Source organism: Perna viridis, chromosome 2 (assembly GCF_037379345.1).
Source record: "Perna viridis isolate PV_CMFRI_1.1 ecotype Kerala chromosome 2, ASM3737934v1, whole genome shotgun sequence".
Classification (NCBI taxonomy): Eukaryota; Metazoa; Mollusca; class Bivalvia; order Mytilida; family Mytilidae; genus Perna; species Perna viridis.
The window spans coordinates 36,474,559-36,499,588 of NC_142446.1; the positions used below are offsets into that span (position 1 = coordinate 36,474,559).

At 33.7% G+C, this 25,030-nt stretch overlaps 1 protein-coding gene across 1 annotated transcript; it reads right to left on the minus strand.

The window, feature by feature from the left end:
* Positions 1-2,060: 2,060 nt before the first annotated feature.
* Positions 2,061-24,318, minus strand: LOC148624858 (uncharacterized). The gene is made up of 5 exons (XM_088571031.1): positions 24,153-24,318; positions 13,518-13,597; positions 13,245-13,304; positions 4,875-5,106; positions 2,061-4,124 (listed from the first exon to the last, which is right to left on the minus strand). The coding sequence occupies exons 1-5, from the start codon at positions 24,316-24,318 to the stop codon at positions 3,547-3,549; spliced, it is 1,116 nt and encodes a 371-aa protein (XP_088427157.1). The 3' UTR covers positions 2,061-3,546.
* Positions 24,319-25,030: the final 712 nt, after the last annotated feature.

Genomic DNA, 25,030 nt, shown 5'->3' on the forward strand with positions numbered 1-25,030 from the left:
TTCTAAATAGGATCTCTTGAACCAGCAGATGGAATGTCCCAGGAGCAATTTACAAGTATCTTGTCACGTACGATCAGGCCTTAGAGACAAAGTACAACAATCAATTCAGACTTCACATCATCATTTTATATTAGGCATAATTATCGCATAACAAACTCTAATCATACTTTGCAGTTTTTAGGTCTAAACTTCGTAATTTAAAAAAATATCTAAACAATGAATTTCACATGTTAAGGAATTTAATGTCATTATGTTAAATTCTGCGAAACAAGCTTTTGGCATGTATAATTAAAACTTTACAAAGGGTAGAATTAAAGATTATAAGCCTTGGTTTGATGAGGAGTTTTTGAAACAAAGAAAAGCCTTTCCTTGGCAAGTAGAAGATAAAAAAACTCATAAAACAAAGTTTAGGCACGATGAAGCGCAAAAACTGAACGTAGCTATAAATATTTCAATATATATATTTTTCGAATTTTTCAAAAATCTGAGCTCGTTAGATGATGAACAAGATCCTCAATTGGGAAATGATGAGGCTACTGAATTAAATGAAAATTTAAATCAGACTATTACTGAAGAAGAGATACAAAAATGCATTAAAGAATTAAGAAATGGAAAAGCAAGTGGTGACGGTGAAATAGACAAAAAGTATATTAAAAACTCATGCAATATTGTCATGCCAATTTATATAAAACTATTCAGTTTGATATTTAATGCTGGAAAAGTTCTAAATGTTAATCGGAAATATAATTCATTTTTTGCAAAATTATAGACCTACTACTATTTTAATTAATATGAGGAATTTATTTACTTTTGTTCTTAACTTAAAATTGAATGACTACGTGGAATATATATGTACAATGAAAGAAAATCAATCAGGTTTTCGAAAGGGCTGTTATACAATAGATAGTGTTTTTTGTACTGAACATGCTTTTTTTTTGAAAGAATAATCGAGGGAACCAAGGTTATAGTAGTAATCAAAAGAATGTAATCCAGGGACAAAGACTAGACATGGAAAACAGACATACACAACAAAGAACATAAAGTAACTAAAATCATACATACAAAGTAACAAAAGCCAATGAGAAACACGGACTCCACTAAAAACTGGGAGCATGGACCAGGTGCACCGGTAAGGTAAGTGAACGTGCTCTGCTTTTCTAAAAACACCCGTCGAGTTGCTCATAAAAAGTAAAGTCCGGGGTAGACGAAAGAGGAAAGGAAAACCATGACACGTTGAATAAATCAATTTTCACGGCGCAGATGGATACACCATATCGATCCACGAGTTCATGATGACGATCATAAAACTTCTGTAGTGATGACTTCAATCTTGTAGCAAAATAACCCTGTTCTAAATGACTATTTGTTAAAATTCTAGCGGATACAAAAAATGCGTAGTTAGGCAAGGTCTGGCATAACGTATGAACTTTTGAAAATACGTGTCTTTATAGATTTCGCAATAGCGTATGGCACTATATAGTGGTCCAAATTAATGTTTAATGCCATAAATCGTAAAATACTGAAATACTTTTTGATATGTACATAAAATTTCGAATCTCCGATGGCTGTGAATTTTCTGATTATTTTCAATGCCAAGTTGGTGTTCGGCAAGGAGAAAACCTCTCACTTTTGCTATTTTCTTTATATATCAATATATATCATATTTTCAAGACAAAAATGTCCTAGATTTAAAATGCTCGACCAAGGTTCTAGCGGAAATCAAACGAATGTAATCCAGGGACAAAGACCAGACATGGAAAACAAATATACTCAACAATGAAATAAAGTAACTAATAATCATACATACAAATTTACAAAATCAAATGAGCAACTCGGATTCCACTAAAAAATGGGAGCATTATTGACAATTGATTAATCTCTCCGGGGTACTAAATGTATGATATCAATTTATGGCTTAGCCATAATTTATCCATTTGCATATTTGTATGTAATTATATATATTATGTTTTTGCTTCTCTACACCACGTACTTTTGGTGATTGAGAATAAAGATATGTATAAATGATTCACTGCATGCTTTAAGAAACAAATAAATCTAAACAAAGCAAATACTGCATGTTTTGTATGAATAATCAGAAACATGGAATCAAACAAATGTCTAACATATTGCATATTGTTCACAGAAGAAATCAGACAAATTGATATGTATGGCGGGCAGTAAATCCAACATTGTGGAACATTGAATTTAAAGCAAAACTAAGTATAAATTTGGCTTGAAATATAATGCACAATCAACTAAAACATTGATCAGTTAACTTTTTAAATATTTGCTTATAAGGTATATTGACTTGTTATAAGATAGGATGATACAAATAAATCGAAGAATTAAGATCACCGATTATATAAACTTAAACGATATTGAGTAGAACTGTTGGCAAAAAAGATGTAAATTAAACATCGGCAAAAAATACCGAAGCGTCAACAATGGGATAATTCAGATCCATCAAAATCCAATCAGGTACATGACCTAAACGCCAAAATTGGAAACAACAACGATCTATATACAAAATAAATGCGAAAAGAATAGAATACTATTACATATAAAAAACGAAGACAAGGATAACAAGACAAATAAACAGAGGTGCCTCATCAAAAGCAACAGCGCGATTCACACTTATACAATATTTTTTTATTTAACAAATTTTACGAATTGAATAACGAAAATGATATGGAAATGGCGAAAACTTATCCATAAGAAACAAATTAAATGTAGATGATCAAAAGTACCTTAAAAATGCGATAAAAAAAGTAAAAAGCTAGAACTAAATAAATAATGCACAAATCAATTAAAACAGCATGAAGAAATTACTTTAAGATTTCAAAGAAAATGAATATGTAATTTCAGCGCCATCACATACATGTTGTGTCCTGTGATAGAAAATACAATACAGAAAATACTGTAGTGAGTTATAGACCCGGCTCTTGTTGCTCCTCTAACACAGTACATGTATATAAAAGGAGATACAACACTACAAGTTCGATGGGTTTTCAATTTGTAAAGACGTGGAATCTAACTGTACGACATTTCGGTCAATCAAATTGTGTTGACGACCATAAACTTCTATTGTGATTATATATATATATGTATAAGTGCTGAACATACCCGTAATTTAGACGCTTGTTTGACGGTACCTCTTGTTTTTCAAAGAAAGTCGTGTATAGATCACATGTTCGACGGTATCCGAGCAACTCAAAGGCTGGAGATGTTGGCATAATCCACTTAGAAATTGGAAGTTGACAATAGGAAAGTAAAAATCATCGTGTTTTTCATAGTTTCTTTTTCAATCGTCTGGTATCATCTATGTACAAGTAAATAAACTATCCAAAAATAATATATTGTAATGAATCCGACATAAATCTTAACCTTTATAAAAAGATACATGAACATAGTAAATGCATATATGCTTGTTCGTTGGACAATAAAAATAAATTTTTATTATCTATGTGTTATTTAAAACAAAACGAAAAAAAAAATAACGAGTAGTCTCCAATTATAGACAATCCATTTTATCAAAATGCTGTCTTTTTATTTATTGTCTCCGTTCAGTTCCGGTTCTGCTTGTTCTTCTTGTTTCTTAGCTGTTGACGCAAGTAATACTAATGCATCACTGTAAGAAGGCAAATGAATGGTTGAAGTCTTGTCTTCAATAATTTTGTTATAATTATATGACACGTCAGTAACCGCCCCGTGAATCCCAGTTTGTAGTTGTGAGTCTTCCTGTAATTGCATCTGTCTTAGTACAATATCTTCTTTCGAAATCAAAGGGGAACAATTTCTAACCATCGAAGTATGACTTGGTATAATTTCATTGCTTGCATTAGCGGTATCTAAATTTGAAGAAGGTGTTGACTCTAAGTGTTGTGTGGTTGTACAATGATTTCCAAAAAGAGAAATGTAACTCGGAGGTGGTTCAACGATAGCTTGGTCGGTACTACCTGTTGAATCACTTAAATCTATTTCTTGAGTCTGAACGTTCAATTTCTTAGAACAATACTGTCGGCGCAGGTTTATGATTAAGGCAACGACGATTAAAACCAAAACTGCAACTCCTGCAGCAAGTGAAATCACTGAACTGTTGTCGGTTGTTTCATTGGTGCCTCTTTCTAGAAAAGAACAAACATATTTAGACGTTTATATATATATATATATATATATATATATTAGGGCAACAAACCAAATGCAAAAGATCAAGTACCGTTTAATGGAGTCCAGGTTGTTTCTGTGTACGTGTAATATTGGTTACTCCATGTTCGTTTTTGTGTATTGTCTTTGTCTATTTGTCATCCTTGAATTATGTATTTTGAACGCTGTGGGAAGTCGGTATTTGAGAATTATGTCCTTTATTATACAAACGTAATGCTTGCAACACCATAAAATAGTATAATATAGCAAATAAAAATCTTACACAGAATATAGAACGCAACCAAACAATTTGTGGGGTACCCCTGGCGTGTTACATGCTGGGGTTGTCAGGCTATAATACGGAAAACCTGACCGCAAACCATTGTGGTGCACCGTATTGGGAAAGATGCCACATTCCTCGCACGTTAAAGAACCCTGCTGTGGTATTCGATAGGAGTAGGAAACTTTGCGCTCCGCCACAGGAGGCTAAATTGCCCGACCCTACCCATCCCTTCCTTTTTCTAGTGGCAATCTAAATTTTATCGATCCTGTTGCCCTTGTGTCCCTTCCCTTTTTCATATCATCTTGTCATGTTCATTTCATCATTCGTTTCATGTTCATCGCTTGAATATAGCTGTATTATTGCTGCTCGGGTGTTAAACCCCAACAATCAATCAATCAACCAACCAAACAATTTGAAAACATAGAATTTGCTTTTTTTTGTTTTATACCTTTTGGCTTACAGAAAAATTTGATCATGTAATCCCAATATATATCATTCCCTGCCTGATCCGAGTTCCAGCACTCTAATCCGGTGTTTGTGCATGGGTTGTTAAGTATGTCAGGTGCCAAATGTACAGTGGCGACATTAAAACCTATTTCACATTTGTCACCATTTGTTTCTACAGCACAACATTCAACATGATCTGGAATATACTGGAGATCGCATATACCTTTGTTCAACTATGGAAAATTAAAGCTGCATAAGCTGTCAAATTTGTTCAGTTTTGATTCTATTGAATTTTGCTGATAAAATGAAATAAGTTTGTAGTAATGCAGTTGAAGCAATAAATATCGATAATACCTTCAGAATATTGTGAAAACAACGTTTTTTTTAATTAAAGAAGATCGATAGCTCGTATCTAATTTTTTTTCGCCATTACTTCCGAACATTGCCGACAGGACATTAACCTTGGTTAAAAATACTTTAACCTTGGTAAAAAAAAAAAAACAATAACGGATACACAGATAAACACGTGTCTTGTGAACAATTCATTTCATCTTTTCTTGATTAGTTTTCAATTAAATAATGAGAGTTACTGACCATATTTGTGCCACATTATATCACAATACGTAAATTTTAAAAGGATCCTTGCATAACTCTTCCTTGCCATTGATTACGACTTTCGCTTTGCAATTAATTTTTTTTTTAAAAAGAGACCCTTACAGCACATGCGTGGACTACGGTCACCAGAGGTCACATACATACGGATTTATCTAGGCCGATTTTTTTGTCTTGCAAGATAATAAATATATAGACACCTATTTCATGTATTTAATGCATTATACAGGGAAAGTACAATTTGGTAGAAATAATTCAAAGTTAAGGTATATTTCAACAGAAACAAACATGTACGAGAATGACAGCTAATGCAGCTTTAAGTTAATGAATTATTATTCTAGAATTCAATGTATTATACTCAATACACATGTGTATTAAGGAGGTATTTTAATTTTTTTTAATGTTTAATAAGAAAAAAAAAAGAGAATATTAATTCCATTGTACTTGTAGTACTTTAGTTTCAGATACACATATTGACCAGAGTCCAGATGTTTTGTATATACATGTATTTAATTGTTCTTGAAGTATTCTGAGAATCAACAATTCAAACATCAAAAGGTATTTTATTTTTGTCAAGGACAATGACCAAGACATCGTCATTCAATATGCATGAGATGTTCGCTGAGAAATCCCGATTGAAAAGGAATGACAAGGTCGTGATTTCAAAGTCAAATACTTAACTTGTGGAAGAAAGTTTTATTTAACCCATTTGAGACAGTTGTCTTTGATACATAAAAACTTTTAAGGAGTTGTTTCTTGATTTGATTTATATTTAGACAGAAAACTTTAACGCATTTATGTCTATGTCACTATTTGCATTGTTTTAAAACTTCATTACTGGTACTAATTAATGTTGAAAGTTCGAAGCAAGTTTTAATTCATATGACTATTCAATAACCAGAATTTAAAAAAAAGATATTATCAACCACGGTTAATAATAGTTATTGCATTGACTGATAATGTTTTTTCTCCGCACTGATGACTAACTTTTACAACCGGTATCATCAAATATGTGAAAAAGTACGAGATCAAATAAGTAATAAAAACTTGCATTTGCACGGAGGCTTAAAAAATAATTAAGTTTGTGTCACAATAGGCTCACCATTACTTACGATAAATGTTAAACAAACGACATATTGTGAAAGAGTAATCAAGGCAGCCAAGGTTCTAGCAGAAATAAAAAAAATGTAATCCAGGGACAGAGACCAAACATGGAAAACAGACATGCAAAAAAAAAAACATACAGTAACTAAAATCATACATACAAAGTAACAGAAGTAAATGACCAACTCGGACCCCACTAAAACTGGGAGCATGGACAAGGTACACCGGACGGATAAGTGTCAACTGCTTTCTAGAAACACCCGCCGAGTTGTACATAAAAAGTCAATTTCGGGTTAGACGAAAGAGGAAAGGAAAACTATGACCCGTTGAATAAATCATTTTTCATGGTGCAGATTGATACACCATAGCGATCCACGAGTTCATAATGACGACCATTAAACTTCTGTAGTGATGACTTCAATCTTGTAGCAACATAACTCTGTTCCAGAAGCCTATTTGTTAGAGTTCTAGCGCGATACAAAAAATCTGCGTAGTTTCGGCAAGCTCTGGCATAACGTATGAGTTCTGATATGAACACTCCATACGCAGGTGCTGAAGGGTTGTTGCCACAGATGAAAGGAAAGTTCTGAATGAAAAGTCATCATGTTTGTCCTATAGTTTGGTCAATAGATTTTCTTTACCATCGATTTCTAAGTGTAGGTCAAGAAATGAGGTCGACTTCATAGTGTCTGTAGTATACTTTATCTCAAGTTCTTTGGAGAAGATACGATGAATCAAATCCCCGAAATTAGGATTGTTTAAAGATAATACGTTATATATGTAGCGGAAACTGAGATTAAAGGATCTATTCTTTCTTTCGGATCAGATCAGCTAGAAAGTCAGCCTCATAAGAGTGAAGGAATAGGTCAGCAAGTAAAAGAGCACAATTTGTTCCCATTGGAATGCCAACCGTTTGTTGAAAAACACGTCCACCACACAGGACAAATATGTTGTCGATTAAAAATTCCAGCATTTTGTTAACATCTTCCTCTGTATATTTGGAAAATAATTCGGAATTATTTCTTACAAAGTATGAGGAATCTCTACCAAGAACTATATATTTGTATCTAGGTGTACCATCTTTAAAAAAAAAACAACGATGTACAATGTTTTTAAGTCGGGATTTTAACAGAGTATGGGGAATAAAAGTATACAGTGTTGAAAAAGCATAGGTTTTAATGCTATTATATTCAGATAATAGTCTTGAACTGATTGTCTCCAAAATCACAAATCCATATTTTAATAAATAATTACAAAAATATCTATCATATTTATATTGCAAATTTTGATATAATGTACACGTGTTTTAATGAGTAAAACATTTAATAATTGTTCAACATTTTAATTTTTTTTTAATCTACTTACCATTTTGAGTTTTATTCCCCGATGCATAAACAATTCGTGAAGTATAAATTAAAACTATAAGAACTGATTTGGAATTCATTTTGTTCATAAAGCACCCGTCCGAACATTAGATAGAAAGGTGTATTTCTGAAGACCACGTGGTATCTGATATCAAGTTCCATTGTATCTGAGTTTTGCCTTAATTGTGTAATGAATGCGAATTGTTTTTTACCTCAATGTCTTTAAAAAAAGTTGAAAAAAATTTTAAATTGCGATACAATAATAACACTTGCCGAGTTATTGATCTATAGCAACATATATTGATGGCATCCACAAAACAATACTCAGAAAGATGGACCGGGATTCATATATTGTGCATTCCAAATGTTTAAAGATGGGAAAAGTTTTTGTTTTCATGCAGTAGTTACATAAAGTTTTAAAACACATACAGCTTAATATACCCTTTTCTAGGTAGATAAAGTATTAAAATAAATTTATATCATAAATATAAATACAATGAAACTGGTTTAAACCGACTTTCTATGTATATGTATATCTTGTTCAGTTTAGGTTTATATCCGTTAACAGTTTCAAATTGCATATATTGGGATGTATTACTCGTACTTACCACCTTTCACTGGTTATAGCAGGTTTTCAATGTTTTAGTTTTCGTTTTATACCAATATCAAGGTAACTCAATAAAATAACAAAATAATAGTTCAAATGATTGACATTAATATTGAACTACTATTTTCGAAAATAAAATAGAAATAAACGTGAAAGACATTGTTGCCTAAAATAGGTGGAAACAGAAATGTCAAACGTTAAAAACCTTTAGAAGACCCCAGACAAGAATGTTAAAAAGGAAATGAAAGGAAAAAAGGTTGAACTGACCCTAACAACACAGAACACACAATACAAACACAGCTGTAACCTGCAGTAATGAGTGCTTCGAATGGAAACAAAAGGTTTAAGAAGTAGCAAAAAACTGTTTCGACGGAAGGGCGTCCTTTGTGAAGTTGATAACAAACACTCCATTACACAAAGGGCATACTTTAATATTTGTTTTTGCTTATTTCATTTTATTAGACAATTGGCACCGATATTACTATATATAGAAAATGAACCTCATGAAACTTGTACTTATCAAGACTTACCAAATTTCCTATCAATAGTGGCAACATACCATCAGCACCGGCGTATGGAGTTTTCATATCTGAACTCATATGTTATGCCAGAGCTTGTCGTAAGTGCGCAGACTTTTTGTACAGCGATAGACTTCTTACAATTAGTCCACTGGAGCACGGTTATGTTGCTACAAGACAAAATTCATCAGTTTAATGGTCGTCATGGTGAATCGTTATGATATATCCATCTTTACCATGAGAACGGATTTGTACCATAGTTTTTTCCTTTCATATTTCGTCTACCACGCAAGCGACATTTTGTGAACAACTCGCCGGGTGTCTCGAGAAAAGCAGTGGACGCTTACCCTGTCGGAGCACCTGGTCCTTGCTTCAAGTTTTAGTGAAGTCCGGGTTGGTTGGCCATTAACTTTGTACGTGTTATTTTGGTAATTTCATGATGTTTGTTGTGTATGTTATCCTTATCTAGTGGTTTTCACTGGATTATTTTCTTTTTATTACCGTTAGAACCCTGGTTCCCATGTTCCCCTTTGCATTATCAGTTTATGAATGACAAGTAATAAATTACTTCAAAGATGATTTTTTATAGAAGGAGGCTTTTGTTTTGCGGTCTCAGATTTCTCTCATAGAAAATGTCACACACGAAATACTTATCGCTCAGTATTTATGTTCTTGTTATGAAGCGGTAAGTATTTGTATTTTTTCGTTTGAGACGACTTAGCAGTACAGATTAACACTGATTAAACAAATCTATTACCAGTTTAAGCATTATCAACTTGTGTATTTTGTTTTCCGTGAAAACTAAAGACTGTTTTTACAACTTCGGCCTCCGTTCTTTAAGTGCGCTTATCTGATTACTCTAATAAGTGCAGGATGATGAAAATATGGTACACTTGAGTCTATCACATTCGGTTTGGTTTTTGTTTTGTTTTGTTTTAGTTTTAGTTTTAGTTTAGTTTTTTTGGTTTTTATTTTTTTTCTAAATTATATTTTTTTTATATTCTACAGTGCATTATTATAAAGAAATAATATTCAGATTACATAAATATAATCATGGTATTATACAATGTTTAGAAAAAGTCTCATGTCATTACATTTTGTTGATATAAATGCAAAACACATGTCTCAGAACTGTGCAAACACTATTTTTATCATGCATTACCTCTTTGAGATTTTAGATAATAGTAATCACTCTGGAGGTAGATTATTCATTAATATACCAAATTCTCTCTGAAAAGTTCAATATATCTTTTGAAAGTTACACATATTCAAAAAAGTATCAATTTTCTATTTAGAAAATTTTTGTTGAAGTTGGTAATGATTCTATCTTTGTACTAGAAATAGCAGGATGATCACAAATATGACATAACAGTCAGTTTGTTTGTTTGTTGGGGTTTAACGTCCGAGCAGCAATATTTCAGCTATATTCAGACGATGAACATGAAATGATAATGAAATAAAAAAGGGATGGGACACAAGGACAATGGGGTTGACAAATTTTGATTGCCACTGGAAATAGGGAGAGTTGGTAGGGTCGGGCAATTTAGCCTCCTACTCCTATCGAATACCACAGTAGGGTTCTTTAACGTGCGAGGAACGTGGCATCTTTCCCAACACGGTGCACCACTATGGTTTGCGGTCAGGTTTTCCGTATTATAGCATGACAACCCCAGCATGTAACACGCCAGGGGTACCTCATTCCACCACCTGGGGCACCAATCCTAGTTGCTCTGTGGGCCCCCGGCTAGGGTTCTGAGCACTATTTAGTCGCCTTTTACGACAAGTAGTGCTGCTGCAGGCCTATTCTTTTAACACCCGGACCTGCACGGGGCGACATAACAGTCAGATGTATAATAAATATTGCTTAGTTTCCAGAAATCTGTGTTGTGAGCTCCATTCTTGTTACTCGTTGTCTCAGATTATTCTTCTTTGTATGTGAACAAAAGTATTTATTTAAAAGGAAAGCAATAGCTGCCAAAACGAATGGAACAAAAATCACAAGTCCAATCAAAGATGTGTTCTTTTTATCACCTGAAATGAAAATGTTTAATACTGAAGTCGTGTGTAAATAAGCATAAACAAAACTTGCGTTACATTGGCAGTGCATGGATATACTAGTATTAGGAGCCCTTTGGTATAGTAATGAAAATTATATTTTCCTCGGTTTCGTTTGATAATGCTTCCCTTCGTCTTTGTTTTTTTTGGTTTTTTTTTGTAATTAATAAATCGGTTTGCATTAAAATAGAAATATGAAAAACAAAACTCACTCTGCTGTAAGAATTTACAAAATTTATCCGTTAATATATAACTTTTTTATCATGTTATCCATCACTCTAAAACGAAATGTCCCATTGAATCTGGCAGGATTGGAATGTATTTTAGTTTCGTATGTTGAACTTCGGACAAAATGACTAAACTACTGAGCTAGTAGTTGTTAAAACAGGATTTTCCAGTGAAACTTATTCATGCTCTAATAAACAAGAGGTTCTCGAAGAGCCTGAATCGCTCACCTTGCAAACCATGCCCTATTTACTAAATAAAGGTATCACGACTTGTTACTATGTTTGACAAAACAAATGCTGAAAAAGAGCATATATAAAATGAATGCTGTATGTTCAACTGAAGACTTAAGGCACTGTAAAATTTTGGAAAATCATTCGAATTTAAGCATGGTTGAAATGATCGCAAAATGGCCGCCTAAAACAATTGTTAATACTGCCAATCAACTCAGATTATTATGTTTATCTTATGATTATCTTTCATCTTTATTATTCTTGTATAGTTGAGGAAAATATGACAAATAGACTTTTGATACTATGTTCTACCTTGATTTACGACGGCCATGTTTTTCGACCAATGAAAAATAGTACACGATCAGTTTGTGTAGCAAATCCGGAATCGGTGATCATTAAAAAAGTTGTCCACAACCTCCGAATTTAAAACAGTAACTTACAAAAGCGGACTTCTTTTCTGGTCGGAACAAAAGCGTAAGCAAATGTCACGATTCGCGTTGTGGCACATCTGCTTTTCTTGGCGAAGGAAATACACTTTTATTTAAAACTGGAGAGGTTTTCAAGATTAATGAAACATAAACCGTAAAACACTAAATCTTATATATTGCGCAACTTGTCCAACATATTTTGAACCATATATTTGCCAAACCAGGAATGCAGTATTGTAGCGGGTAAGAGTACATCAGCAACAAATTAAAGACGCATCTATAAGGAATACCCCATGTAGTGAACAGTTCCATAGACGCGGACGTTGAAAATTTCGTATTTTTCTTTCTTTCTTTTTTAATATTTATGGAAAATACAGTTTTCCACATAGCAAAAGCAGAATATTTTAAACAAAAGTACGAGTATTTTTTAATTATTTAGTGAAAGTGAAGCAGAACTCATTCGTCATCTTATAATAACCTAACATTATAAGGAACAATAAATAAGCAACGTCATTCAAAACCATTACTTTATGAAGAGTCGCAAGCGCTGACAGTTTACTTATTTATTTATCCGTAATGTGAATTTTGTGTTTTCCCATTATAATTCAGTTATATTTTACTGTACCAAGGAACGTTGTGATTTCTACTATGCCTATATTATATTTTACTGTACCAAGGAACATTGTGATTTCTACTATGCCTATATTATATTTTTCATTGTTTTATTCAAAGCAGTAGTAAAAGTTCAAATGTCGAATTTTTTTAAATGTGCACATTCAGTTACTACATTAATAAGGAAGAATGCAATGAGATTCTATGTTTTTTTTTCTATGTAAAATTTGCCACGGGAAAAGTAGAATGGCGGATGGTTTATGGTGTGAATGCAAAGTTTATACCATTCAACAGCTGTACTCCCAGGGACATGTCAAACGTCGAACGACAGTCAAACAAGAAACCATACTAGACCTAGTTACAAAAAGACTAACTTTATCTGAATTGCATTTTGCATATATCTTTTTATGTAAATCACTAGAAAAGAGAAAAAGAATAATTAAATGATACCTTTATAAGTACAGAAAAATCGAACGTTATAGTTATTACAGATAGTTCCTATGGGTTGGTCGGAATTCAAGCACATTAAACCGCCTTTAGTGCATGGAACATGTAGAATGTCAGGAGCAAGATGGGAGTCTTTATTAGTAAAAACTATCCAGCTGTCATTCACTTTAGTCCTACATTCAATACTGGAGGGATTGTAATTTTCATCACATAAAGGCGAGGCAAACTGTAATAAAAACAAATACACGTTCAATTTCATATCAGTAGGAACATAAAGCAATATCGAGTACATTTTGTCGGTTTAAAATAACGGTAGTCTGGATAAATAAACTCTATATTCAGATGTATAAACTTCAAACGTTTTCAAATTTTATTTTTATTTTTTGTATGTTTTGACCAGTGGTTACGAATGATACAGAATAATCATGATACAACCTACCTTCATAAAGCTTCCAACATTTTCGATATCGCCAATTGTACCCATCGGTCCATTTGAATCCCTCCAACCTGTCCAATATCCTAAAAGACATGTTATGACATTTTCATTTCAATCAAGTAGGTTACGTGTGTACGGCCTGATTATACGTTTTCGAATTCTTCCAACCTGCCATACACCCTAAAATATGATATATTTATTTTTCGTTTTTCAATAATAACCATAGAAATTGTTAGAGGGTTTGTATTTTATTAGATCTGATTTTGAAAATTCATTTCATTTCTTTTTATCACATGTCAACACCTAGACAAATTTTAATGGCAATCCTACGAAATTTGGGTTTCATTTGTGGTAGGTTATGGATTTTGTTCGGCTTTATCAGTATCAAAAGGCGTTATGAATGCATTGATTTGAAGTTCAGCCTATAGCGCAGTCAAAATCGTCATTTAATGTATGCTATTTTTTCTAGTCACCATTACTGTTTTCATTTTATTTATAATTACTTTTTAACAATTAATTAACAATATCTGCAAAACGTTTTACATCCAATGTTTATTATCAGTGGTAGACGTAGTAAATAATAGCAGTGATAAGACTTATACTGCTACCACACTCTCCAAAGAAGAGATCGTGGAAAACCACATTCAAATGGGAACAAATTGTACTCCTCTACTTGCTGACCCATTCCTTCACTCATATGAGGCTGACTATATCTGATCTGATCCGAAAGAAAGAATATCGTTTAGCTAGATCCTTTTATCTCAGTTTCCGCTATACAGATGACGTATTATCTTTAAACAATCCTAATTTTGCCCCGTGCAGGTCCGTGTGTCAACAGAATAGGCCTGCAGCAGCACTAAGCTTGTCGTAAAAGGCGACTAAATAGTGCTCAGAAACCTAGCCGGGGGCTAGGCGCTCTGCCCACAGAGCAATTGGGGTGTGTGCCCCAGGTGGTGGAATGGGGTACTTCTGCTGTGGTATTCGAAAGGAGTAGGAACCTTTGTGCTCCGCCACAGGAGGCTAATATGCCCGACCATACCCATCCCTCCTTTTTTTCTAGTGGCAATCAAAATTTGTTGACCCTATTATCCTTGTGTCCCATCCCTCTTTTCATTTCATCATCATCATTTTATGTTCATCGCCTGAATATAGCTGAATCATTGCTGTTCGGACGTTAAACCCCAACAATCAATCAACCTAATGTTGGGGATTTGGTATATCGCATCTACGCCAAAGAATTTGAGATAACGAACACTAAAGACACTGTGAAGTAAGCCTCATATCTTGACCTACACTTAGAAATCGATGGTAAAGGAAAACTATTGACCAACGTGATGACTTTTAATTCAGAATTGTCACTTTTCCTTTCATCTGTGGCAACATACCTTCAGCAACTGCGTATGGAGTGTTTATACCACAAGTCATACGTTATGCCAGAGCTGGCCGAAACCAAGCAGACTTTTTGTATCGCCCTAGAATTCTAACAAATAGGCTTCTGGAGTTATGTTGCTACAAGACTGAAATCATCACTACAGAAATTTTATGATCGTCATTATGAACTCGTGGATCGTTACGATGTATCCATCTGCGCCATGAAAACTGATCTGTTCAACGTGTCATAATGTTCCTTTCCTCCTTCGTATACCCCGGACTTGACTTTTTATGAGCAACTCGGCGGGTGTTTCCAGAAAAGCAGAGGACGCTTACCCTACCGGTGCACCTGGTCCATGCTCCCAGTTTTTAGAGGGGTCCGAGTTGCTCATTTACTTTTGTTACTTTGTAGGTATGATTTTAGCTACTTTATGTTCTTTGTTGTGTATGTCTGTTTTCCATGTCTGGTCTTTGTCCCTGGATTACATTTTTTGATTACCGCTATAACCATGGTTCCCTTGATTACTCCTTCTTAATTCCATTAAGATTTGTCACTCCGAGTTGGGCTACTATATCTGAAACTCGTTATGTAAAGGTAAGACAGTCGGTTGCAATCAGCCAGTGCATTTAAATCATGTTGACTTAATTGAATATTGGTATCTTAGGTACTTATGCTGACTTTGTTAATGTGATCAATAAAAAGATCACGTTAACGACTGCTAAATTCATATTGGTATCTTTATAAATGGTTATTTGATGAGTTACTTGAAGTCATAAATATTGTTAAATTCCAAATTATTGGCAAAGTATTTGCTTTATATGAAGTCACAGTTATGTTAGAAAAAATGCTCAGAGACAACGTCCGTATACCCGCGCTTTGTTGTAACGTCACGCCAATGTAACGTCTTTCTTTAGATATGCAATAGAACTAGATACAATTCAGACGTCTTTTTTCTCAAGCCATATAGAAATCCGTTTCTACCAATTTCCGATAGGCGTATTACTTGTACAATTCGTGGTATTCCCAATCTTTGTTTAGAAGAATTTAAACGTTTTTCATCCAAATTCGTTATTTTTTAAGTACAAGTCCACTTATAATATTAATAAAATAACAATTGTTTTCCTAAAGTGACAAATAGGACAGGTATATAAGTTAAAAATCAGATGGTCAAGATATACAACTCGAGGCATCAAAGAGCCTGAATCACTCATCTGGCTTGATAAAAAATATTCTATTTTTTTTTGTAAAAACGGCAATGTTTTCTTAGATAAAAAATCATAACGCTCACATCTTATGAAAAACCTTTTTTATTTTGCATTGAATTCTGTCCAGTAGCTTCTGAGGAGAAAATTGTTTTCAAGAAATTGCATTAAAAATAGCAAAAAAAAACGTCGTAAAACGGCGATAATTTCACAGATCTACACAAATATTAACCACAGGTAAATCTCATCATACTAAATACAAATGTACTTAAATCCTGCTAAACTCAACGGAAACATATTAGATGTATATGCAAATGTGTGACCCAATGTTCTGTTTATGTTAATGGTGGCCATGTTTTCGACGAATAAAAAATTCCAACATCAGTTCTACGATGATGGACGACGACTACGACGACGGACGCCAGGTGCTGGCAACAACTCACTAGGCCTTTGGCCAGGTGAGCTAAAAATGAGTTTCAAAATAAGCTTCGAGATAAATAACAGTAAAAATGTGTACAGTGTGACCCGATTTGTTTTATCTAGTTCTATATTATGCTTCTGTTTAGAAACGAAAACAGCATTTAAAAAAAAATAAATTGTGAGTTAAAGTTGGGATTTTCAGACGTTCATAGTTAGTTAAATTGCGTTTGTAAATAGAGGGAAAAGGTTTGATTGGAACACCTACTTCCAGGAATATTTTACATTATAACCAGTTTAACATCGTCACAGTATATTAGTATGCAACGTTCTAAGGTGAACAAACGCTGCAAGGATATTTTGAAGGTTCTATTGAATAAAGACAGCTTAACATTTAATATCAACCATGGGATTTATCACACTGTGCATGATAATAAGACTGAAAAAACAACTGTTTAGATCAACCAAAATATGTATTTTACTGCGGGGTGATTCATAACCCACCCTCCTAATTTTGTATTGCTGCCCCACTGTATTTGAGTTAAGGAATTTGTCCTTCATCCAGAAAAAATGGGATAAATATAAATGTGCACTTAAATCCAAAGTAAAATACTTATATTTTTATTTCAAAGAGTTTTTAACATTAAAAATTACTTTTTTATTAAACAACTAAAATTACATACATACATGGACATCCGAGCCATTCGATCCCCAAGGATTCAGTCATGTAAACTAAATATAGATGCGTGGAATGGATGTTTTTAGTGGCAATATATTCAATCCGTAAAATCACTGAAATTAGATGTAATAGCGTACATACTTCTTAATCATTTCTTTAAAATGGTCATTTTTGTTTTGTTTTAATTACATTTGTAACGTTCATAAAAAGTCAATCACATAATGTAAACAATCACTACTTACTCTGTACATGTTTATGAAATGACAACTTACCATTGTTAAGTGTATTTCTAGAGCAATGTAACGAGCAGTCTGAGATTAAAACTACAAAAAAGTATTCTAACGCAGTCTTTTCCATTTTTGAATGAGGTAAGCATATATGTATCTTCAGAATAACAATATGTTTATAAAGATTTTTTTATAACAATGTTTATATCAATTAAGCATTACTAATGATCAGATCTAATTATGCTTTATACATAAAACTAGAATGTCGTCCAATGAAAGCAATAACTAGGACAGAAAAATCAATGAATAGGACAGGACTGTTTTAAGAACAAATATTTACAATATGGTTGTATACAGATTACATATGTTCTATTAATGCATGATTCGTTATTATTCTAAAAGGTCAACCGCTGAATATTTGTCTAAGACAATGTATTCACTAATCTCGTAAAATATTTTTCTTTAACTTTGCATTATTGATTTGCAGTATAATATGTTTCAACTATTTGAAACATGAAGTTGCACGCGATATTGTACAAGGTATACACCTACTCGTACAAGAAGTTAAAACATGACGGCAACCAAAATCGCTTACGAGAGTAATCAAGGGAACCAAGATTCTAGTTGAAATCAAAAGAATGAATTCCAGGGACAAAGATCAGACATGGAAAACAGACAAACACATATGTAAGGCGTCCTCTGCTTTTCTACAAACAACCGCCGAGTTGCTCATAACAAATTAAGTCCGGGGTAGACGAAAGAGGAATGGAAAACTATGAACGTATATCCCATCTATATAAAGCCACACGCCAATTTTTAAATCAATCCATCCATTGAGAACCGAGATAATTGTGACGAAATTGGGATGGAATGACGAACGAAAGAATGGACACGATGATTCCAAGATAACATACACTGGTTAAGTGGGGTATGATTATCATATTTTAAGTTACCGTCATGTTACGTTTACATGCTGTTCTTAAAAACACTGATCAGTACAAAAAGTCTGACCTTGACAACACAAAAGTTTCTATCATATAATTTCGACATGCTTTAAACGTGTTTCAAGTAGTAATCTCTCATCAGCAACATTATTATCAAATATATCGGAAGATCCAAATGAAAACAATATTTGTAGAAGTACCCTAAACCAAACTACCCCGTGCAGGTCCGGGTGTCTAAGCTTGTCGTAAAAGGCAACTATATAGTGCTCAGAACCATAGCCGGGGGCTAGGACGCTCTGCCCACAGAGCATCTGGGTTGTGTGCCCCAGGTGGTGGAATGGGGTACCCCTGGTGTGTTACATGCTGGGGTTGTCAGGCTATAATACGGAAAACCTGATCGCAAACCATAGTGGTGCACCGTGTTGGGAAAGATGCCACGTTCCTCGCACATTAAAGAACCCTACTGTGGTACTCTCCCGGAGTAGGAACCATAGGGCTCCAGTGGCAATCAAAATTTGTCGACCCCATTATCATTTGTGTCCCATCCCATTTTTCATTTCATTATTTCATGTTTATTTTATCATCATTTCATGTTCATCGCCTGAATATAGCTGAAATATTGCTGCTCGGGCGTTAAACCCCAACAAACAAACAAACAAACTAAACCAAACGATCGAAATTCCATCACCGAGAGGTTCTTTTATGTGCAGTTGAAAAAATGATGAAAAAAGAAGCGAATAATTGACTAGAATTCAAATACAAATCATGTTCTTATCTGTCGTCCGTTATCATGAAACTTTTTTTTAAATTTTAAGCAATTCATGTAATAGCAATCCATATAAAAGTCAGGCAGTGTTAATGGTTGAAGTGATAAAATATGTAAAAAATCATCAAACAAATGATGCTTTTTCTATTCTTTATTGTAGTCATCTGCATAAAGGAAAAAAACATTGTTTATGTTTATTTTTTTTCAAATATTATTCTACGATCATGCAAGCTCATGCCTTTGCCGCCTTGGAAGAGTAATCAATGTAACCAAGGCCATAGCGGAAATTAAAAGAATGTATTCCAGGGACAAAGAACAGACATGGAAAACAAACACAACAAAGAATATAAAGTAACTAAAATCATACATACAAAGTAACAAAATCAAATGAGCAACTCGGACTCAACTAAAATCTGGGAGCATGGACCAGGTGCACCGGTAGGGTAAGCGTCCTTTGCTTTTCTAGAAACATCCTGAGTTTCTCATAAAAAGTCAAGTCCGGAGTAAAAGGGGAAAGGAAAACTATGACACGTTGAATAATCAGTTTTTATGGCGCAGATGGATACACCTTTACGATCCACGAGTTCATGATGACGACCACATAATTTCTGTAGTGATGACTTCAATCTTGTAGCAATATAAGCCTTTTTCAGAAGCCTAATTGTAAAAAGTCTGTGTAGTTACTGCAAACTCTGGAATAACGTACGAGTTGTGATATGAAAACTCCAAATGTAGGTACTGAAGGGATGTTGCCACAGAAGAAAGGAAAGTTGACAATGCTGAATGAAAAGTCATCACGTTTGTCGTATAGTTTGGTCAGTAGTTTTCCTTTACTATAGATCTTTAAGTGTAGGTTAAGATACGAGTCCGATTCACAACGTCTGTAGTACCCTTTATCTCAAGTTTTTTCGGGTAGATGCGATGTATCAAATGCCCGAAACTAGGATTGTTTAACGATAATATGTCATCTATATATCTGAAACTGAGATTAAAACATCTAGCTAAACGATATCTTTCTTTCGGATCGGATCAGATCAGCTATAAAGTCAGCTTCATATGAGTAAAAGAATAGGTCAGCAAATAGAGGAGCACAATTTGTTGCCATTGGAATGCGGACTGTTTGTTGAGAAACGTGTCCACCACACTGTATAAATATGTTGTCGATTAAAAAATTCAAGCATTTTGAAAATATCATTTATATTTGGAAGTATTTTTACCAAGTATGGGGAATTTCTACCAAGAATTACATATTTCTGTCTAGTGTACCGTCATTTTCGATGTAACAACGATTTAAAATGTTTTGGGGTTGGGATTTTAACTGAGTATGGGGAATAGAAGTATAGACAGTTGAAAAATTATAGGTTTTAATACTATTATATTCTAATAATAATCTTGAATTGATGGTTTACGGAAGTTTTAAACTGATTGTCTCCAAAAGATATTTCGAATTTTCAGAATCCACATTGAATGGTACCACTACGGGAGTAACAAACGTTGCGGTTGGACTGCAGACCCTCTTTGACAGCTGTGAGTTTAGAAGTTAAAAGTTTTGAAAGAGGTTTAGTAGTACATTTGACAGATCCAGCTATGTAGCGTTGTTTGTATGTATTCTTGTGGTCTTTAGGATTCCAGTACATACACAGTAAATCACAATCGTCGTCTTAGGTAGAGAGACCAAAAGATGATAGCACAGATGGCTTTTCACTATCTCTTCTTTGGAGAATGTAGTAGCGGTATAGGTCTAATAACTTTTTTTAATTATCTAATTGCATTATCGAAATATAGCTTTTCACATCTGGAGATTTGAGCAATTTCCATAATCAGCTTGCTATCTTTGTAGATTCTATATCTCTCCTCACAACTTTTAAAGAATTGTATACTCTCTTTAATAGAAGATAAATATACATCTTGTGTTTTATTAATATACTAACGAGTTTGCCAGCACTCCACAGTTTAGTTTAGTTTCGCACTTTTGGCTAGGGATGAAAAATGACATAAATGGAAACCGGTGGTTGCTATAGTGATTAAAAATGAAGAATCTATTGTTGATAAAACATTTTCTGAAAAAAGGGGACTTTTAAAAGTATTTTGCAATGCTTTACATATTTTCAATGTTGAAGGGGCTTTTTTTCAATGACAATTTGACTTCATTGTGAAAGTGAAAGTAAGTCAATTTTTTACCATGCTAAATTTATTAAGTGGATTACAAAGTGAAATAGCTCAAAATCTAACCGGCGATGCCCATATGAGGAAGGAGTTTTTGAAGGGTAAAGGTTGAACAGTTTCAGGGATTGAAATAAAAATTTCAGATATTTTGCGGGAAATTTGATATTTTTAAACCTGATTTTATGAACTTTTTTGCAAATTTTCGCATATTTTTGCATGGTTTCTATGGTAAACCTATATGCTGTGGGTAATTTTTTTCCAGAAAATTTTTACTGCATCCTGATGGCCTTGGCTTGAGCTATTTCTAGATATATAGATTTACAGATGCTTGACAATTTTTTAAAGTGATAAATGTTACAAAGCATCAGATTACAAGACCAAAATTAGGCAGTTCTACAATACTGTGGAGTGCTGGCTTTGGAAATAGGCAGTCTTACCAAACACTACAAACTGTGATTCAGTTATCAATTTTCAATTAATACAATAAGAGTAATCAAGGGAACCAAGGCCATAGCGGTAATCAAAAGAATGTAATCCAGGGACAAAGACCAGACATGGAAAACAGACATACACAACAAAGAACATAAAGTAACTAAAATTATACATACAAAGTAACAAAAGTAAATGAGCAACTCGGACTCCACTAAAATCTGGGAGCATGGACCAGGTGCACCGGTAGGATAAGCATCCTCTGCTTTTCTAGAAACACCCGCCGAGTTGCTCATAAAAAGTCAATTTCGGGTTAGACAAACGAGGGAAGGAAAACTATGACCCGTTGAATAAACCAGTTTTCATGATGCTGATGGATACACCATAACGATCCACGATTTCATGATAACGACCATAAAACGTCTGTAGTGATGACTTCAATCTTGTAGCAACATAACCCTGTTCCAGAAGCCTATTTGTTAGAGTTCTAGCGCGATACAAAAAGTCTGCTTAGTTTCGGCAAGCTCTGGCATAACGTATGAGTTGTGATATGAACACTCCATACGGAGGAGCCGAAGGAGCCACAGATGAAAAGGAAAGTTGACAATTCTGAATGAAAAGTCATCACGTTTGTCGTAAAGTTTGGTCAATAGTTTTCCTTTACCATCGATTTCTAAGTGTATTTCTAAATAAAAATAGAAATCCACAAGATTTTATCATTTTGCTAAACATTCTATTGGGACATGTAAAACACTTGCCTAGATATTTTCTACTGATTTTTTAATGTGGAAAATGCTTTGGAAGGCAAGCTAATTATAAAAAAAAATATATTTTTTGTTTTATTTTACGAAGTATGGACGGACATACATAGAAAACATAAAACATTCAAAAACCCTCATATCATGGTGTTTACAAAACAACATAATAAGAAAGACCTTATTAATTAAAAAAACAAAGTATGTAGGAATTTACAACAACAGGTGTAGTTTCATGTACAGTATTTAGAAATTATTGCGTATTTTGGTTTTTTGGGGTTTTTTTTCGGCATTCCAGATCTGGACCAAATTATAATTTTTGCGATGTCTGACAGTTTTCGCCCTGTTTATTAATATATATGTATGGATGCGGATTTAAACTTTTTACCACATTTGTTGGTTAAAATTAGCAATTAACTATTTCCAAATTTACAATACATAGCAATGATTTAGAGAAAGTCACGAAAATTTAAGCCCTAAGAAAGTCAAAATAATTGGAAACGGCTAAATCCGAAGGTTAACAAATTTTCCATGAAGTTCATCAAAACCTGTTCACTACTTAATAAGTACATTTCTGCATATATGTTGTGTGTTATGTAAAAGGTTTGGTAGGATTTTGAGGTTTTGGGGGAATGTCATTGGGAAAGGATAATGCATCATTGTAAGACGGCGGAGGATTGTTAGGATAACTGCACACATATTTTGAATAAATGTTCATCCCTGACAGATTAATCGATAATTGTCGAATTAAATTTCTTCTGATTTGTTGACATCGTCTCTCAGTTGCTGCCACCGAACTAGGGGAAAGATAAAAAGATTTTGATATGGAACGCAATATCATCTGTCGAGTAGCTTACGGCGGATCACTTCCATGCAGGGAATTATTACTCGGTGACTGAGCAATCGATACGTGTTGGCCATGATTCGCTGTTGACACACCTTGGACTTGTTGATTGTTTTTGTTATTAAAATTTTTTGTAAAGTGCAAAGACTAGGGCTACGGCGATTGAAAAAATAACTACCGTTCCAGCTACTATGACTAAAGTTGAAGTCCTTGTCGATATAATCTTTTTTTCTAAAAGAAAAAGGAAAAAATATGAACAAAGAAGCAGAAGAGAAAAAAAAGGTTTACGTGTTGTCTCCGTACGATTCAAGGTGTTCTGAAGACAGGGCATGACAAGAATTACCTCCTTTCCTGTACTTTGAGAAAAAGTATATTTCGAAAGGTTGATAAGAGAAGATTTACAATGAGGGATATCATAACAAATTCCGCGTCCATTTCGAGAATAATCAATGTTCACTACAGCTGTACCCTTTGACCATGCATGAAAATATCGAAATGATATTTATAATTTTGATTTTCGTGAGATACCCTTTAATTTGTTGTATATCTTCTGATTTTATTTCCCTATCTGCTTTCTATGCATTATCCTTGTCCGAGGACAATAGACACATGATAAATTTTGTACGTCCGTCTTTTAACAGATGTATTAAGTTAATTCACTGTCGTTCTGTATCCAGAGGGATATTAATAACCATTTTTATGTACAAAGACGAATTTATAATGTTTACAATTGTCGGAATTTAAAAAAACACACAAAAGGGTGGGGGAGAATGTGTGTATATAAGTATCTTATATTTTAGCGCGATGTTTCTTTTCTATTTACCCATTTTAACATACCTTCTACAGCACAGAAAAACCGTATATTATAATCATGGCATATCAGATCTCTTGGTTGTTCCGAGTTCAAACACTCTAATCCGGTTTTTAGACATGGTATATGAAGTTTGTCTGGAGCTAGATGGGTGGTTTCGTCATTAAAAACAATCCACTTATCAACAACCATTGTCCTACATTCAGCCCGGCTTGGGACGGATTGTTCTTTACAAACTTTCAAACGTAACTATGAAAATCATTAAAAATTATATGTAAATGCAGAACAGCAGTCCAATATGTGTTTCTTATTTCTAAGTGTTAAAATACAAATTATTTGAGATATAATCTTCACTATCCTTTAACAACGTGTGAAGATATAGAAGCTGAGGAAGGCGCTGCTGATGAGCTTAGACGATAGAACTTATGCACCTGCAACAGATAGTAATTGTATATTGAAATGTCAAGGTTATGTACCGGAAATTGTCCTGGATAGATATCCAGCTGGTATAATCGAATGTTATACTAAGGAGGTGTATTTGGTCTGAGGTTACAGCACATTTACTTATTTTGTTTTTTTATGCTTAAAGAATAGTTCGGTTAAAAAAATCACACTGTGGGATTCATTACATGATTAGTAATTAATTTTAAGTAGCCTAAATGTAGTATTTAATTAAAATATACTAGACCTAACTATTACGACATTTACATTTTCGCAAAATATTTTCTAATATTGTTAGGGAAGATTTTAGAGTGGTCTATTTAATTAACTAACCAGTTTAAAATACCAAATTGTCTCAACGTCTCCACCATTTGAGGGTTCGTCTATATTACGCCAATTTGTCCAATAACCTTAAAATATAAAGATAGTTACATTAATTTAATAGTTTTACGACGTAAAACCA

What these genes read in the sequence shown, in the direction of transcription:
- LOC148624858 (XM_088571031.1), bottom strand. Translation starts at nt 24,318, where the DNA reads ATGGTTGTTGATAAGTGGATTGTTTTTAATGACGAAACCACCCATCTA. An exon ending in ATGTTGGAAGCTTTATGAAG is followed by an intron (nt 13,305 to 13,517) that starts GTAGGTTGTATC and finishes TTTTTATTACAG; the next exon opens with TTTGCCTCGCCTTTATGTGA. An exon ending in GTATTGAATGTAGGACTAAA is followed by an intron (nt 5,107 to 13,244) that starts GTGAATGACAGC and finishes AATTTTCCATAG; the next exon opens with TTGAACAAAGGTATATGCGA.